Source organism: Siphateles boraxobius, unplaced genomic scaffold, assembly GCF_051911475.1.
Source record: "Siphateles boraxobius isolate OS27281-9 unplaced genomic scaffold, OSU_SipBor_1 5, whole genome shotgun sequence".
In the NCBI taxonomy this organism is placed as follows: Eukaryota; Metazoa; Chordata; class Actinopteri; order Cypriniformes; family Leuciscidae; genus Siphateles; species Siphateles boraxobius.
Window position 1 is genome coordinate 20,459,133 of NW_027509141.1, and position 19,462 is coordinate 20,478,594.

Here is a 19,462-nt window from a genome sequence, read left to right on the forward strand (position 1 = left end):
TTCATGTGAAAGGGTAACTAAACCCTAAACCAACTTTTTTTAGTTAATGATCTGTAAGAATGGGGCTTTATTAGTACTGTTCAATGGTTCGAGTAACTTTTTTTTGACATTTGTGTATAAAGTGTTTTAATTCTACAATATATGGTGTAAAAACGTCTGAGTGCTGACCTCTTCAGGTTGAATGGTGGCTACTGCAGTTGAATTTTCCTATTGGATGTTTGGGGTGATTCGTGACGTAGGGGGTTGTTAGTGAGGTAGGCAAGTTCCATACAGAGAGATGCGTCTCAGGTGCACGCCCCCCTCCGCTGGGCTCTGCCCACTTTTCCAGCATTTTTCAAATATTGCCAGTGGGTGGAGTCAGGCTCTGGCCGGGGGGTTTAGTTACCCTATAATCACAAATAGGGGTGTAACAATATATCGTGTCACAATATATCGGAATACAAAAATGCAACAATATGTATCGTGTAAAGTTCACCCAAAATTGAAATTACTGTGTGAGAAAAATTCGAGTTTTCGTGTCAGTACTACATTAAACTATTATATATAATGTTGAATATAATGTATAATAATGCAATGGGGGAATATTTGTGGGTCCTGATAATGCCAAATGTCTGATGTTACCAGTAAAAAGTGCTACATTATTTTAAATATATCTAGTCAGTGTGTATTCTGTAATATTCAGATATTCTGGCGTCTCTATTGTCCTGTTCATTGGGTTTCCGGCACCAAGTTCAATTCAGTTCAAGCCTATTCATTTACACACACAATATAACACCAAATGTAGCATTTTAATCAACAGTAAACATTTTTGTGAACCTTTTAGCATGTCTTGGAGTATCACAATAATATCGTATCGTGAATTCAGAATCCTGATATGTATCAAATCATGACATGAGGGTATCGTTACATCCCTAATCACAAATCATCAGTATGAAATGTAAGATGAAGTACGTAGGTCTGGGGTGGAGTGGGGCAGGTGCTTTAAATGCATTAAATCACTTAATTTGTGTTAATTTTCCACAAATAATTAATTAATGTGCTAAATCGACAGCCCTAATATATATATATATATATATATATACGCCCAACTAATAAAATGACAACAAAATGGCTAAAATGAAAACTGAAACTATAAAAATTCAAAATATGAATAAATCCTGTAATAGTGTATTAATAATGCTAAAATAACAGTGCTCTGAGATTAATCACAATGTTACATTTGATTTGATGTAAAAAAAAAGACTCTCATCGACATTTGATTAATTGGAAAAGATGGTTTTCATACTCTATTGTTTCTGGTGTTAGTGACTAATATGCTAAGTTAAAGGGACAATTCTCCTAAAAAAGTACATCATCTGCAGAATGCAACTTTGACATTGTCCAACATATCATGGCCACAACATTGAAAAAAAAAACCACAAAAATATTTAAAATAATTTTCTTTTGTCTGCACTTTCTTTAGTAAGTCAGACATAAACGTTTGGAATGACATGAGGGTGAGTAAATGATAGAAGTTTCATTAAGTGAACCATCCCTTGAACAGGATTTTAATGCAAGAATCTCTCTGATTGATTGAAATGTACCAATATCTTCCATATGGATTGAATTGATCCACAGTGATTGATGTTCTGTCATATGCTTAGAAATCGGAACACGTTAAAGGCTGATGTGCCTTTTTTTGCCTAAGGAGAGTGTCACAATGCTTTCTGACAGTTTGACTCATCACCTGTGCTTGTCTCCAATCAGCATCTAACCAAACAGTGTTCAGGTTCAGTGCGTAGTGACCGATCTCTCACTCAGCACCCAGTCAGACACCATCAGCAGTGAGGACAGAGCACTGCTGACCCCAGAACAGGTCAGGGGTTATCTTTAAGAAAAGAACAAGCTAACAAAAGCAACTGGCCTTTAACCCTGTTCATTCTGCTCTTTAGAGCGTTGAGAGCTAGCTGACGCTTTGCTTTACCAAGTCTATATATGTAGAATATGCTGTCACAGGAAGTTTCCAGGTTTATTTATAGATTTAGTTTTGTTTTGATGAAATTCAGGTTAGGAAGGTCACTGCATAACTGTGGTTTTGCACTGATATGTTGGAGAATTTCACGTAGTTGACATTGATGACTGTGAAAAAGACGCCTGCACCAATTTCATATGCATTTTGAGGTAAGTTTTCTGTCACGCACCCGTCTTTTTGAGAACAACTGTTTATTTACTGATTTCCGTCGCTTTTGACATTGTAAATGAATGGAAATGATGTACCCGATCAAACGTTTTGTGTAGCTTTCGCCATTTGACTGCTTTCAGACCTTCCTTTGTGTGAAGCTCAATTCGTTTTCATGAAATAACTGTGACTTACCCAGTCAGTCAATGGTTTTCTGCCAAGGTGACTAAGAGTGTAACCTTGAAATATGCAGAGAAGCCTTTTGAACCCCACCGGGCTTCATCGAACGTATTGGCAGTTCAAACTCGATTAGTTGAGTTTTATCTTCAATATTGGAGGCACTTTGAAGCGTTCCCCAGCCTTCAGCCTTTCTCTCGTTCTCCCTGGGTGCTCAGCCGTTCCACCTCTCTGTTGTCTCAGTGCTCATAAGTCATTTAAACACGCTTTTAATAGTGTTAGCCTACGTCGAGCTGGCGTTTAGCCCGTGTTGGGGCAGCATGTGGGGAGGGAGAGGAAAGGGAACCTGGAGAACAGAAGGGGTCACAGGCTGAGGTCAGCATGGGGCACTTAGCTCCCTTTACTATGAAAACTGCATAATTTGATTTGTGAATGAGGATGATGGAGGAGAAAAAAGTATTCAGTTTATTCTCCAGGAGAACCAGCTGTTTAAGTACGAGAAAGTCACAGGCATGGTCTGTCTTAAGCCAGACCAGTTTTGTTTCACAACCTTCATTTTATATTGAAGTTCCAAAGTTGCTTAATGTTCAAAATGAAAGGCATGAAAACACCCAAAAATTCATCAAATTACATAAAAAATCTATGCAAAAAAGATCATTATGTAAACCATTTCAGCAATTTAATGTTTTTTTTACATATTTCAATTATTTTTAATTAATTTTTTTCATAATTAATTACTATTTTATTTATTTAATATTGAATTGAATTATTTTAATATGATTAAATATTTCAAATATTACCAAGAACAAAAACTCTCCAAAAATGGTAGACGAATAAGTAACGGAATAATTTCACCAAAATACTTTTTACGTTTGGTTTGGCGTTTTAGTTTTGCCTTCAACATCAATTTAAAAAAAGCATCTTCTCAGCCCTTTTAAAGGTTAGAAAGTTTTCTTTATTTTTCTGTCCTCACTATCTACACTGTAAAAAAAAAAATGTCCGGTGAAAGCAGTGGTTGCCAGAAATATAATGTAAAAAAATAGAGTAGAAACATTTTAGGTTTTGCAGATTTAATCTAGATTTACAGTAAAAAAACAAAAACCTAATGAATTACACCAAAAACAGGTGGTGATGAGAATGTCACATGATGAAGGAAGCTGAGAGGCTATATACTAATATATAGAAGGTGCTCAGTGTCATTTAAGGTAACACACATGACACTAAAGTAATGCAATATACATTCATTTGATAACATTAGACGTAACATAAAACCCTAATGTACATAACTAATTAGAAAAAAACAAAGTTATTTCAACGAAAAAACATCAAATGTGAAGCGTCACTCAGAGAATTCTGGGAATGTCAATTTAAATTTTTTCACTGTAAATTATACAATGACTTGTCTTTTTCACTTCCAAAACTGTAAATTTCACAGTATTTTACTGTAAAATTACATGAAATGTAAAGTTAGATCTATTAGAGTTATTTTCCACCAATAGTAAGGAATCTTACTGTTAACCAAACAGGTTTTTACCATAGCATATTTGGTCTTTTACTGTAAAAATTACGATAATTTTTAATCCTTCATTTGGCTGTTCTAGAAAAGACTTTTAATAAATATCAGTACGTAGAAATAATATAAAAAAGATGAAATGATTATTGTCAACATCTGGATAGATCTTGATTCATTTTTAGTTTCCTCGTGAAACATTTGTAATATGTATATACGTAAATGGGACAAGGAAGTAGTTTTCACCAGCAGCAGCAAATTCATATTTACAGCATTACTTTATCTTCAGCATCAGCACTAAGACCTTTGCATTAGCTCTTCTGAGTCGTCCTGCTTATAACATTGTTTGAAATCCCACGTTCTACCGATTTCAAAACAAATCCGAGCGGTGAGAAAGAAAAGGAGTTAAAGAGTAAAAGAAAGAGTGCAAGAGGGAGACTGGAGAGCGAAAGAGAGCAGCGACTCTCCTGCCAGTAGAATCCTTTTGTAGAGGTCAGAGTTCAGCTGCTGTGCTGCTATTGGCTGAGGAAAGGTGAAATTAAAACCACTGTAAACTTTTGACCCTGCTGGAGCTGCGCAGGAACGCCCAGGACTAGTTTGGAATGGAGCCTACGCTCTTCCTCTGTTTACTCGGAGAGAGAGGTGGAGAGGGAGGGAGAAAGAGCGGAGGCTGGAAAAAGGAATCTACACAGCCACAGTCTGGAATGAATAAGTTGTTCAAGCGCGCAGAGCAGTCAACATGAGTTCGAAAAAAAATGTAATTCACAGATGGAAAAAAAACGAGAAATGCAGTTGGGTTTTAGGCTGCACAAGTTTCTCTCGCTTTCTTTCTCTTTTCTCCCTTCCTTCTGGGTTCAAAAATCCATGGATGTTTGTCAGAGTGGAGCTGTGCTCTTTAAATGGGCTTTTTTATGAGGAAAATGAGGCCCACCCTCTGCTTTTTCCATTTACTCTCAGAGCTCTGTGTTTTTATGTGCTTGAAAGAGTTGACTGGACTAGATGACCAGGCACATGTTACGCTTCTACCCCCCGTTCCTCTTTATTTTCTACTTTTCTCACTCACTTTTGCAGTCTTTTTCTTACCCTCCATGCTTCTTTCTCCCCGTCAGGCTGCTGAAAGCCCCTCTGTCATAGATTGATGAATGAATTTGCATAGTATGGTGTTTAAATAATTTTTTTGTACCTCCATGCTTGTTTGTTCTCCTCTCTCTCTCTCTCTCTCTCTCTCTCTCTCTCTCTCTCTCTCTCTCTCTCTCTCTCTCTCTCTCTCTCTCTCTCTCTCTCTCTCTCTCCTCTCTCTCTCCCTCTCTCTCTCCTGCAGAGGTGATTCTGCGGCGTTTGTTGCAATTTTCCCGAACTCTGCAGTTTTTGCTCCACATGGTTGGTACCGCGTGCATGTGCCAGTTTCTTGAAGGAGAGGGAAGGCGAACGTTCAAATGCTTTCTCGGTCTCCTCCTTAATCTAGTACTTAATGACACGTAATGGGTTAGTATTGCACAGCAGGAATGACTTATTATATGGTGGTCTGTTACAGTAACACAGTTGGATTAACAAATTTATTGTTATGAATTACAAAATGGGCCTGTGGTGCACCCATAAGCAACACCACTTACGCATTAGGGCTGCACAATTAATCGGATTAAAATCGAAATAGCGATATGGCCTGGTGTGATATGGTATTATTAAAGGCTGTGATTTAATTCAATAAATATAAATGCATAGTGTGCTTCACACAGTGTAGGCGAGCACTCTGATCTGCCTCTAATCTACTGCTAATAAATGTAGTTTAAATTTATATGAATAAAGTATATATTATTTAGTACAAGAAACATAAAAACAGTAATATTATACAAATTTTAAACTGTTTTCTATTTGGATATATTTTCAAATGTTTTTTATTTATTCCTGTGATGGCAGGAAAATAAAGTTTTCAGTGTCACATGATCCTTCAGAAATCATTCTAATATGCTGATTTGCTGCTCAAGAAACATTTATTATTGTCAGTGTTGAAAAAGTTGTGCTGCTTAATATTTTTGTAGAAACCATGATAAAAATATTTTTTCAGGACTCTTTGATGAATAGAGTTCATAAAGAACAGCAATTTATGTGTGAGAGAGAACTTTTGCAACATTATACATGTCTTTAATATCATTTTTAATCAATTTTATGCATTGTACTGAATAAAAATGTTAATTTCGGACCCCATATGTTTGAAGGGTAGTATATATAATATAATACATTAATATATACATTTAATAATAATGATAACAATGATAATATAAACAAAAATTATCGCATTAATAATAATAATAATTATTAATAAAATGATTATTGATCTGAATCTGCATTAAAGTCCAAGTATAATGTGAATTCAAAAAGAAAATGCACTCACAATCCATTTTATTTCTGTAATGTAACCCTAACCCTGGATTTTCAAAAAAAAGAAAGAAAAAAGCTTGATGTTTATTTTTATTCATCAGAAATTGATTGGACCATGAAAAGAATGAATGAATTAGTTTGCGAACAACCTGTTGATCATGGGATATTATACCCGTTCTATCTAAGCTGTTGAGATGTAACATTTTAAATGTTTATTTTGAATGTCATTGCATCTCGATACTTAACAAAATAATTGCAGTATGAAATTAAATTGTGCACCTTAATGCGCAGGTATGGCCACTCCCTATTTGTTACTACATTTTTTTTTGGGTGTGCTTGACTGTGAGTTCGTCCAGGTTTGGCACTGAATAATGTGTCAGTACGCTTGAGCTCAGATAATGCAGAGAGTGTTACTGCGAAAAGCTTTTGGATGTCTGCACATGTACACACATGCTTGGCACATGTCTGCGTGTCTGGGCTGTTCGCTATTGTTCTCTCTCTTGCTTTTTCTCACCCTCCTCCTCCTCCAATCATAACCAGTCTCTGTCCCTTTTTCTTGTTCTGTTTTCTTTCTCGCTTTTCCTCCCTCCCTCCTTTCCTTTTTGTTCTACTTCAGCTCATCTCTTGCACTTGCTGTCTCGCTCCTCTCTGCTGCAGAATGGAGCCGTCCTGAGATGGTCATGGTCATGCAGGGTCTATCGCAGAGAAAGAGAGCGGCGACCAGTAACTTGTGCCACCTCGTCCTCCTCTTGCACCGTGTCTGAATAGATTTTTGCCACAGTTTATTTTCACATCCTCATTTTGAAAAGGCAGAGCGTGTGTGCATGCCGTATTGTCTCTGGAGGTTTTGTTGTGTTTGTGTTGTTTAGTGAGTGTTTCACTGAGCACAGATTTCATGCTTTATTTCAGGCTCTGCCAGAATGTGGTGGCTATTCTGAGTCTGAATGGCTCCAGCTTGAGAGTCATTATTCATCCATTCATCTCTTCTGTTTCTTGACATGCTCCATTCATCTACTTTTGAAGAAACATTGCATTCATACCCACATTACACATACTGTAAGTATCTATGATGTGTGTTCCATGTGCCCTAGTCTCAATGAAAACATGACTGGGCAGATATACATGTATGGTACTTGACTAAACCTCAAAAAGAAGTTAACAGCAATCATGCAATTTGCTGGCTTAAGCCATTTGAAATTATAGGCTGTTTAACTCTACGATTAATATTAAATTAGGTCTATTATTTAATATCAATGTAATATTACATTAATATGATATTCAAGAGGACTAACTGAAGTTGATCAAAAAAATACTGCATAATAATAATACTTATGTTTATTCTATACTTATTATTCGAAATTTAACATCAATATATCAAATCTAATATTTCAGCCAGTGCAAGTTCATTTGAAGTGTTATAGCTTATTATTGTTATTAAGACCTGTTGTTGTTAATATTAGAAGTGGTATTATACATAATATCAATATCATATTAGATCTAATATTTAATATCAAAATAAAATTGTTTAGTATAAGTTCAGCCCTAATTTCAATTTAAGTGAAACTGAAGTGGATCAAACAAAGAGATTTGAGTCCAGTTATAATATGAATGGAAATTGAATGAGCTCAGTAAATGTGTAATTGGTTGAAATACTGGAATGCAGAGCTGCACGATTAATCATTAAAAGATCACAATCTCGATTCCAACACCCGTGCGATCTTATTTCTAAATGACTACAATTCGCCTGTCTATTAAACCTTTGACAAAATCACAGCGGAACATTCAAATCTGCTTCGCTGCCTCTGAGCCAGAGAGAGCATTTGTCATGTACGTATGAAACGGCTTCACAAATTGTCTTTTCAACCACACAGTATCATTCTTTCTGTTACTGGGATAAAAGTTTATAGTTTGAATATTAACAATGATGTGTCTACAGTAGCGATCAGAATAGAGCAAATCACCTTTTTGAAATTAACTTGACGCTTCAAATACTGATTGTATCATTGCATCATCATTAAATCATTCATTCAAGAGTTTTGTTCAAAAACGCTGATTCATCCAGTAAGTAAACAATTGAAGTATTTATGAGTCATTAATCAGTCATTCAAATCTATTTTTTTTAGTAGTTGATTCAAATTAAACTATTTTTAAATAGACTGCTTAATTAAAGGCACAATATGTAAGATTTTTTGATTAAAATATCCAAAGACCACTTGAACAATGTTATACATTTTGTTGACTTGTGTACTTTCTCAAATCTTTCCAACAATGTTTAAATCCAGAGAAATCAGCAATTTTAACCAGTGTAACGGCCCATGTCATTAATTGCATCACCTCAATGACGTCACATACCATCGATATCCATTTTTACTTCCATAGGAACATAGGAAGCACCAAAGACACTTTAATATATTATGTTTTATAAAACATGTGAGCAACTGTTTAAATACTTTTATCAGACAACTAATCATTGTTATAAAGCGCAACACAGTTAGTCTTGGTGTTTGAATCACTTGTTTTCTAGATTTACTGTGAGTATAAGTATTTGTGCCATGTCTCAGAGACAACGCTATTTTGTCAAGTTTTTTTGTAGTAAAAGTAATACAGCATTTTCTCTGCCATACAATATATTTTTGAATTATTTGCATGCCATTTAGCAACACAGGGCATCCAGCTTTATTTATTACTGGTAATATGATTACAATTTTAATTCGTCATATAAAGAGACCTGTATGAGTAGATTTAGCACTTGCGGGTATTTTATTAGAATGAAATAAAATAATGCAAAGGAGGCGGATGTTAAACGTTACTTTAATCGTAAAATAAACAAAAACAACAAAACGAAAGGAGCGGCAAGTGGAATGCAATATATAAGCAGAATAGAAACTGCAACGTAAAATATTCCAGGCTCTCGGTCCCGCAACGTTATTAAAACTTTAATACATTAGCTCATTCGTGAACATGATTTCTGCTTGAGTTCCCGTCGGATTGCTTTCCATTGGAGGTGAAGACGACGACTCCCATGATTCCACTCTCAATCACGACGTCATCAAGCTCCGACTTTATTGTTTTGAATATTGTTTTAACATTTTGTCAGAACCTCTAGTAAATTACATTTTACTTTGTTTACTTGTCTGGTCATAAATGTGGGAGAATCGTGATCTCTATTTGAATTTTTTTTGTTTTTGTGGACAGCTCTGGAATGTTTTATTGCAAATACAAGTGAACTGGATACTTTTTTAATGTTTTATTGTCATTAATGTTTGGGTCTTTTTTTTAAAAGTGTGTGAACACGAAAGAGCGTTTAAAGTGAATGAACATGAAATAGCATTCACAAACCTATTTGGCTTCCTAAATGTGTAATATTTCCACGTGTAACCAACCAGGTATTCAGTGAGACCAACTGTGTAATGTGCAATTTGCTGTCCTCCGACAGTCAGTGCATGGTGTATGTCTTGCATTCACTTTTCTGTAAGTGGCAGTTTGGTTTAAAACAGCTCCTGTTTTATAGAAAATGCCAAATGGAGTTTTTATGAGGTATTGAAAATAAGCTAATAACATATTTAACCTTAATGCTTGCTTGAAGTGTATTTTGTTAAATGGCTTGATATACCTTTTATTGCACATGGAGGACAGAGTCGCAGGTGCCGCTGACATAATTATGTTTCTTTTCAATAATGCATTTGTCCCTTTAACTCAGTGTGATAGTTTTGAACACCCCATTGAATTTCAGTGCTGATATGTATGGAAAAGGGCTCTGAGGTACTGAGGTGGACTGTGTGTTGTGTGTATTTGGCGACAGGAGGCAGCCCCATCAATAATGCAGGTTCTCTCTGTATGGGGTCAAGGCATGATGGGATATTAAGACGTTACCCTACTGGTCGTCAGGGAAACAGGCAGAGGAGACAGCAGCAATTGGGTAGGGTGGTTGTGGTTTTGTAGCCTATATCTGTCGAATTTGTAGTCGGTAAATCTCTAGTTTTTCATATCTTAATTTTCATTAATAAATTATTCTTTCCCCTCCAGCCAGTGTATTAGTATCCATAAAACACGACAGATGCATTTGTATTAACAAATAGCCGTTGAATTGACTGCTTCTGTATTTAAAATTTTACAACAGAATCGCAAACAAAGATTGAGACACGTATTGAATGTCACACAATAAATGCATGATGATTTGGTTGTCAGTAATATTATAAAATACATTGTGAATATTGCAATATTTTTTAAGTGCTCTTTGTGTAGTGACGATGGTTATTAACGTGTTCTGCTGACACTGTTCCTCTATTAAATTCAAATACTTGATAAAAAAAAAAAATATGTGTCAAATACCGGAAGTTGTGCATTCCAACGACGAGAATCCATTAACCGCATTACGCATTGTGTGTACTTTCCCCACCACTCTTTTAACCGCTTGAGGTAGGCTATTAATGTTAGTGTCCTCTCAGCCCTGATGGCAAACATACTGCTGTTCTCCCCCCTAGTCAACAAATGAATAACTTTATAATGATATGAAATCACATACGGCAGTGTACTGTATATAACATACCGTGTCATTTTCTGTTTTAAATCCACATCTGAAATGTCCAGCTCTGTGCAGCGCGCAGCCTCACGTGTCAAAACAAACTCCGCGAGGCGTCAGTGATAGTTTGTATTTCGCCTCTAGAGGCCGCTCTCATACTGCGTAATGACAGCGCTTCCTTCTCTGCTGCTCCAGCTATGGACGCAACCTGGAAAACGATCAGTATGGATTTTTGCTGATAACCGATTGTTCCAGCAATGGTCTATTGGTGCCGATTAGTCAGCAAAACCTATCAATCAGGCGACCTCTATTTGTCACTGTGTGGCATTTTTCATGCATTAAACTATTTCCCTGAAGAATAAGCCTCTGTGTGTAAATATTGCTGTTTATTACTTTATATTATTATAAGTGCATCTTGCATGAAAAATAAATAGGCTACCTAATTATTCTTATTTTAAATAATTAATCTTAATTCATTATTATACTGTGGTATTTAAATCTTTTATCTTTGTCATCATTTCGTGTCAAGATAATATGCCTTTAGTTGTTAACAATTTTACTGTTTTCCTTCTTTCATTTTGACAGATTTAGCTTTGTCAAATATTATATATTTTTTTTCTAAATATTTGATTCCTTATGTAAGCAATAAGGTATGAGAAGCTATGCTAAATCGTGAATAAGTCAAATCTTCGCTTCGTGACGTGCATAACAACGCTCATCAGCTGTGACTTATTCACATTCACATATATGCTTTTATAAAATAGTTACCACACATATTTTTTGGCTTTAATATTTGTATTGTATCTATGCAACTTTCATGAAGTAAAATCACTAAAAGCCTTCCTTTCAGCTGGAAAAAAATAGTCCCTGAACGTAAACCACAACAGAAGTTACATACATTATTTCGCCATTAAATGGCGGCAAATACTGTCATTATGAGTGAGTGAATCAGTAAGTTAGAGAAGACTTGTATATTGAAAGGACTCAAACTTGTGAACACGGAAAAGCAAGATGCAAATGACTAGGGTACGGGAGGGAAAACCCATTGACTCTTAAAAGGACAAGATATCGCAGCAGACATTCAAACAGATTTTTATTATGAATAGGACTGACCTGAAGGAAAATGCTGTTTCTACTGCAGGTACACTCGCTTACTTGATCTCTCACATTACTGTACTCTACTCTAGCTTCAATGAACAATATCAAAGAGAACAATCATATGTTTACGTTGCTAAGAGTGGTTGCTAGGGGTGTTGTGTAGTGATACATAGAACCGCTTGGTGAAGCGGTCATAGCCGTGTTTTATCATGAATAAAACACAGCTAATAACCAATCAGATTCGAGGATTGGAACTAACTGTTTTATACATTTAAATAGTTCTAAGCAGCTGGTGATAGCATAAATATGCTGAATCAACTTTTTAAGGGTCAAAAAATTACTTATAGAATATGGCGGCTTTAACATAATTTTGTGAAATTAATTCTTATTAAGAGAGTGATAGAGATGATGGTTGGTGGTGTAAGATAAAGAACCCACGGAAAGACACTAACAGACAGATTAGCTTCGAAGAGACTGAACAGAAGAACCAGTTTAGCCCATGAGGTTGAATATGTAAATATGATTGCAAAGAGCCAGCAGGCTTTTTCCAGGAAGAGGAAATGGTGACGCAGAACTCGGTTTGTGTGGGAAGGCACAAACAGGATGCCTGTTTTTGCTGCTTCCTGATTCGGATATTCTCGATAACTTTCCCATTAAAAAGTCCAGTCTTTCTGAGAATAATGGCTCTTTGCTTAGAGATGCTCATCTGGTACATTGTGGAAGAAGCAGTTTCAAGAGCTCAGCTGCTATAATGAGCGATGCTCTTGTCTGTTTTTATCAGATACCCGTTTCACCTTTTGAACTTCTGAAAGATGTGGAACTGCATCACTGTATAATGGAGCCGTAATGTCCTTAAAACCCATTCGCCATCTCGACTGTTAGATTGGTAACATAAGAGCACCATACAGTTAGAAGTTGCACTCTTTCTTGTATCCTCGATCCTGCCGTGAGCTTCTACATTCCACATCTCCTGCTTAATTAAAAGCGTATGTGAAGTGCTCATCCTTGGACTGAAGTCGTCTCACTCTTGCACTTATTTTGTCTCAGTATTTTGCTTTCACTCATTCCTCACATTCGCATTCACACTCACCCTCGCTCTCTCACGCTCCCTAGAGCAGAATGTTGATGTGGATGTCTGGTTTTGTTGCAGGTGCATTTAGAGTATCGATGAGTCCGGAACTGTACATGAATGGAGTAGTAAAGGAACAGATGAAATCTTTTACTCTTTCATTCCTGCTAAACAAATCCTGCTAAAAACAGTCTAAGCTGGTTTACTGGTCTCAATTCAATTGGCATTTAACTGGTTTTACCAGCTGAAAAGTGCCCAAAACCCTTTTGAGTCCAGCCAACAGATCAATTTGGACCAGAAAACTAGCATTGTATTGTTTTTTTTTTTAAATTAGATATGTTATTCTAAATCCGTATGACCTGTAAATGACCTCTATATTCTATAATAGAAACAAATGGGGACTGAGGCTGTCAAGGTCCAAAATTTAATAAAAACACCATAAAAGCATCATAAAAAAAGTCCATGTGACTCATTCACTATATTCAAATCTTCCAAAGTCCTATGATAGTTTTATGTGAGGAACAGCTCAAATTTGCATTATCTGCTGACAATTTGCCCCTCTGCCATTGCTTTCAAATCTCATTTGCTTTCATGTATATTCAGTAAAAAAAAAAAAAAAACCTAATATTTAATTCCTGGATGTGAATTTGATTCGATTTGAGTGTTGTGAATTTAGTTATGACTGAAGACCAGTGTTTGGCACAACATGCTCGGAGCAACCACAACCCCGTATCGTTACTTAAATATGTTGCATTGGTGAATCATGCCAATTTTATTAGGATTTCTCCACCGCATAAAGCTATTAAATGGCTTTAGTAAATTGGAATGTAGGCCACAACGTACATTGACTACTTTACAGTGATCAATTTAGGGTGCCTTTTGTCATTTTTAGAGTCTTGACAGCCCTAATACACACATGGAAAACATTTAGAACAGTTTAGAATGACATAATGGTGACTTTGATGACAGAATTTTCACATTTGATTGAAATAAGTCTTTAATGACTTGACTAGATTTAAATGTTGCCTTGACCTCAAAGGGTTAGTTCGCCCAAAAATTGGTCTCTCATTAATTACTCGACCTCAGAAAGCAGAAAGATCTTGGATTTCATCAAAAATATCTTAATTTGTGTTCCGAAGATGAACGGAGGTTTTACGGATTTGGAACGAAGTGAGGGTGAGTAATTAATGACAGAAATATAAAGTTTGGGTAAACTAACCCTTTAACAGTCATGAACGGTTGTCAGTCTATCATTTGTTTCACTCCACTGTAGAGTTCAAGGAGATAGAAAGGGTAAAAGATGGAGCCAGAGTAATAAAGAAGTTGGAAGATGCAAATGCTTCAGCTGCAGGTTTTTGGTTTGTGACAGACAGCTGTACGTGTCAGCACAGGCAGTGCAGTATGGGCACAGTTGTGTAATGTCTCTCAGTCAGACTCAGGAATGATGAGCTCATACTGAGAGTTTTTAGGTGACAGAGGGCAAACTGTGTGTTTTTGTGTGTTTTCCTTAAACGGATAGTTCACCTAGAAATGGATATGGTCGTCATTTACTTACCCTCATGCAATTCCAGCCCTGTATGACTTCATATACAGAACAAAAATTAAGATATTTTTAATATCCTCTGTAATTTTTTGTCCATTTATTGAAAGTGTAGGAAATCAATATTTTCATGCTTTAAAAAGTACATAGACATCGTAAAAGTAAACCAGAAGATTCGGTTATGGTAAACAGAGGTGTCAAGCAGGCCTGTTTGCGCTCCGGTTTACCATATTTGATGTTCATGTTTGATGTCCGTTGATCAGTGTTTAAATTTGAATAAAAGCCTAAACTAAATATGTTTATCATATAAAGCAATCATGTCTATTTAAGGCTTGGCTTAAGCAGCTTGATTCCCTTTTTTATGATGTCTTTATTAACTTTTTGAAACGTGGAAATGTTGACTTTAAGTCGCTATGAATTTTATTGAATCTAAAAACCCAGTCAATTCCTGCAAATTGCCAAAATCCAGTAACACTAATTTTTTTCTTGTTTAAGAACACTGAAAAAAAAATTAAGTTTCAACTTTAAAAAAAAAAAGTGTTCGTGCTACCTTAAAATGTTAAGTTTAGTCATCTTGAAATTTAAAGTTGTACCAAGTGACAACTTGGATATTTGAGTTGACTAAACTTAAAATTATGGATATACATCACAATAGAGCATAGTTTCAATCAGACTTTAAATCAATGGACAAAAAAACATGGCAAAAAAATGCTTTCCTTACTTAGTATTTTTGTCTCGTTTCCAGTCCAAATATCAAAAAATTCTTAAATCAAGAAGCATTTACTATACGAGTAAAATGGCATAAGATATTATGTCCTGTTTTTCAGGGGAATTAATCAAAATGAAGTGAGTTGTTGCTTAAAAAAAGCTAAATTATCTGCCAATGGGGTAAGAATCTTGTTTCTGTTTGAATTCAGATTATTTTTCTTACCCCATTGGCAGATAATTTTACTTGTTTTAAGCTAAAACTCACTTAATATTTATTTATTTCGCCAGAAAACAAGACTTAATATCTTATGTCATTTTACAACTTTAGTAATTAAATGCATCTTGATTTAAGAAAAGTTTGATATTTGGACTGGAAACAAGACAAAAATACTTAATAAGAAAAGCATTTTTTGCAGTGAAGAAAAGAGAATATTAAAAGTATATATTTAAAAATAGAAATGGTGTTCTGATGATGAAGAAAAGTGTTATGGGTTTGGAACAACGCGATGACAGGATTTTAATTTATGGGTGAAATGTCTATTTAAGCAAGGGAAAGAGGTTGTTTGCATGTGTGTGTTCAGCGAGGGAAGGGGAAAAGACTGCAATCCGATGGTCTGTGCTCTGAGATTTCCGCTGAACTCTGGGAGGGGTCAGGCACGGGGCAAGGTCAGGGCTCTAAACAAACACACTCACACACATGCACGCATACAGCAGAGGGTCTATGACCAGGGTGACAGAGACCGATAACAGCAGAAGAAGCCAGAGATAATGAAAAGAACGGAGACGGAAAGACAGCCATGTGTGATTACTTGAAACCAACTGGCCTCAAAGTGATTTTTACTGAATGAATGAATGAATGAATAAATGAATGAATGAATTTCCCCTCAAGTTTACACAGATGTCTTAGCAAGGTAATCACAGGTGTAGTTCATCATATTAACTATGAATATATTTCACATAAAGGTGTGGTCATTGTAAACTTTGAGTATGCAAAATGTCATTGTAGGCTTTGAGTATGCTATGCAAAATGTCTTCAAACACTGCAATATATATCGACAGCATATGATGTCACTCTAGGGCTTCTGTTTTAATTTATCACAAATAAAAAATACATTCAAGATGATAAAAATCTGCGCAGCCCGACACAGCAACTTTGACTCAATCAGTGCTGTAGGTTTGAGACGGGACTATCTGTTTGGGCGACCAATGGCAGAATGTTCAGTAAAACGGTCATCGTTTTTGCCGTTGGTGACACTAGTGTTGATTTACTTCCGATTCACAAGCTTCACAAGGTAATTTCAATTTAATAACAGTCATTCGTTTTGGGAATCGGCCTGTGTGATCTTCAATCAATATTGGGACTGTTCCAAAGAAGATGTATAGCAATTTTAAAATCAGTATTTTTGCACAGAAGTCGCACACTTCACCTTTTCAATAAATGGCTGTTGATTTGATATTTTGTATCTAATGCAATGACATTTATACATTTTAACTGTGGATTAATTTTGATTTCATATTTTGAGTTCACTCTTTCTTTGCATACATAACTTGAAAGGAAGACATCTTACAGACATATCAGAACTGGTAGTGCCAGTAACAACAAAAGAAAAGAAAAAAAGTGTCACTAAAAAGGAGGAAGTGTTGTCATGGGTGAAGTGGGCGGAGCAATGACGGTAAAAGGTGGAAGAAATGGTGTGATTCTGTGTCAGAAAGAGACGTGTGGAGGAAGGACATTATATGTCTGAAATGCATTTTGGGAGGGGGGCTAGAGCGTGTTTTGTGACCACATTGTCTTTAATTCTGTATTAGAGTAATTCAGATTCATTAGTCTGCTTTTTAATTAGATCATTTATACATTTCATTTATATTTTGTGCAGCGTACGGCTTCACGGATTGAGATAATTGACCCAGTCACTGCTATAGAAACACACACACACACAAGCACACTGAGGGTTGATCCATTTCCCCTGGGGCCCCGTTTCACTCCATCATAATCAGTGTCTCTTCTCAGACACACACACACACACACACGCACGCACGCAGCACCGCTGCTGAGGCCTGGAACATTCCACGCATTCAGCTATGTTGGAAAACTTAAAAATAAGCTGTACACACAAACACACACACATGCAGTTTTTTACTAAACCATTTGGAAAGAGATGAACCCCTGAAGTGCATTGTGTAGAAGTGTCAAAGACAGCTCATTATTTGTTTGTTGGACACTTGTGGTGTTTTGCCTATCATTTTGAGATAATATGCCTTGGATGAGTGTTTTCTGCCCCAAATCTAAACTTTGTGGGTGTTTCTTAGGTGCTGATATGTTTTAAACATGAGTGGAGTGGGTGAGAACTCACTTGAGCCACTGTGCTCGGACCGGAAGCGCAAACTCTCCACATGTGACACACCAGGACAAGGGTGAGACTTTTTTTTTTTAGGGTGAACGGAAACATCCAATGTATCTCATGTTTTTTCCTCACTAAAATGGCATATGTTTGTTTTTCATTACAGATGTGATAAGCGCAGGAGGGAACAGGAGAGCAAGTATATAGAGGAGCTGGCTGAACTGATTTCGGCCAACCTTAGTGACATCGACAGCTTCAATGTCAAACCCGATAAATGTGCCATCCTTAAAGAGACAGTGCGCCAGATACGACAAATTAAAGAGCAAGGTACACATCTGCTCGAACTGCTCTTTTACATATCAGTCTGTAACAATATTGACTAAACCCACAGTGTGCAGAACCGGATGAATTTGCTCGGTTTTATAAAACGCTGCCACCTGGTGGCAAGTGGAATGTTGTGTTACTGCAGTCTGGTCTCAACATTGAGTGCATCTTCAACACATTTGCTACTTGTAACGGATAAAAAAATAAGTTTCTCTTTTAATTGCAATCATGACTTTTCCTGTGGATGTAAATGAATGTGAATGAGACTGGTTTGTCTTGCAGCAAAGTTTAGCAAATCAAATTTGACTAAAATCAATAAATCATCGTAGGCTACATAAAGAAAAATGTGGTGTAAAATAAGTAACTTAATTACTATATTTGTAAGATTTGAAGTTGGACATTGTATTTTCTACAATGACAGCCCTGTTTTCATCCCTCTCTTAATTATATATTGCATTCAAAACAGTATTCTCCACAAGTCTGTTGCATGAGACAGGCCTATACATGCCTTTTTGCATATAGACTATAATATAGACTATATAACCCGGTGTTCACACAGCAAAACTATGAAAAGGCGTTGGTGTTCATTCTACCTTATTTGTCATTCAGTCGGTTAATCTTGTCTTACAGGTTTGCAACCTACAAATCTAAATATTCAAATAAACTGATCAAATGTCCTTTTTCAAACTGTTCTCTTGCTGTAATATTTTAGTTGAAAACATTTTTTTGTGTGTTTTTTTAAAGAAGTCTCTTGCTAAGTCTGCAATTATTTGATTACAAATACAGTAATATAACAGTATTAGTTTTAAATACATTTTAAATTGTAATTTTTATTCTTGAATGACGGTAAAGCTGAATTTTCAGCATGATCACTCCAGTCGTCTTCAGTGTCACATGATCCTTCAGAAACCTGATCCTTTAATATTTCTTTGATGAATACAATTTTTGTTAATGTCTTTACTGTCACTTTTGATCAATTTAATGTATCTTTGCTGAATAACTGTATTAATATCTTTTGAAAAAAATACATTTATAAAGATATACACTGCCATTTAAAAGTTTTTTACAACTTTGTGTATTTTTCAGAAATATTTCTAATATGTGGTTTCTAATCGCACGTCACACAGGTAAAAGCTCATGTGGCGATGATGATGTCCAGAAGGCAGATGTCTCCTCTACTGGTCCAGGAGTCATCGACAAGGACCATCTGGGCCCTCTGTTGCTACAGGTTAGATTAGAGACCTAAAGGTCAAGGGTCACCTGTAGAACATTTGCAATTATAATGTCTTATATGAAGTATCCAAATGATTGGGAAATTATTTAAACAAGTTAAAAGTATTTAGGTTTATTTTTGAATATACTTGTAACCTATATTTATTCATAATGAATTAATAATATTAATTCTGCATCTTTTTCTCTCATTCAGGCTCTGGATGGGTTTTTGTTTGTGGTGAGTCGTGAAGGCAGCATTGTGTTCGTGTCAGATAATGTGACTCAGTACCTGCAGTATAAACAGGAGGAGCTGATCAACACTAGCATCTACAACATACTGCATGAGGAAGACCGAGAAGAATTGCATAAAAACTTGCCCAAAAGCAATGGTACGAATGCTACTGTATTAATCTAAAACAATGT

General features: G+C 35.9%; 1 protein-coding gene across 5 annotated transcripts in view; it reads left to right on the top strand.

Moving 5' to 3' along the window:
* ncoa3 (nuclear receptor coactivator 3) overlaps window positions 1-19,462 on the top strand; it is a 44,805-nt gene that overhangs the window by 9,823 nt on the left and 15,520 nt on the right. Inside the window, exons 2-6 of one of the 5 annotated variants that reach the window (XM_077203190.1) lie at window positions 7,134-7,280; window positions 17,472-17,576; window positions 17,670-17,830; window positions 18,955-19,055; window positions 19,254-19,428. In XM_077203190.1, coding sequence (XP_077059305.1) covers window positions 17,491-17,576; window positions 17,670-17,830; window positions 18,955-19,055; window positions 19,254-19,428 — 523 coding nt within the window. In that variant the 5' untranslated portion in view covers window positions 7,134-7,280; window positions 17,472-17,490. Of the gene's footprint in view, window positions 1-2,138; window positions 2,161-7,133; window positions 7,281-10,026; window positions 10,144-11,864; window positions 11,888-17,471; window positions 17,577-17,669; window positions 17,831-18,954; window positions 19,056-19,253; window positions 19,429-19,462 lie in introns of those variants that run through there. The other 4 variants (XM_077203193.1, XM_077203191.1, XM_077203192.1 and 1 more) reach the window with 4 other exon arrangements.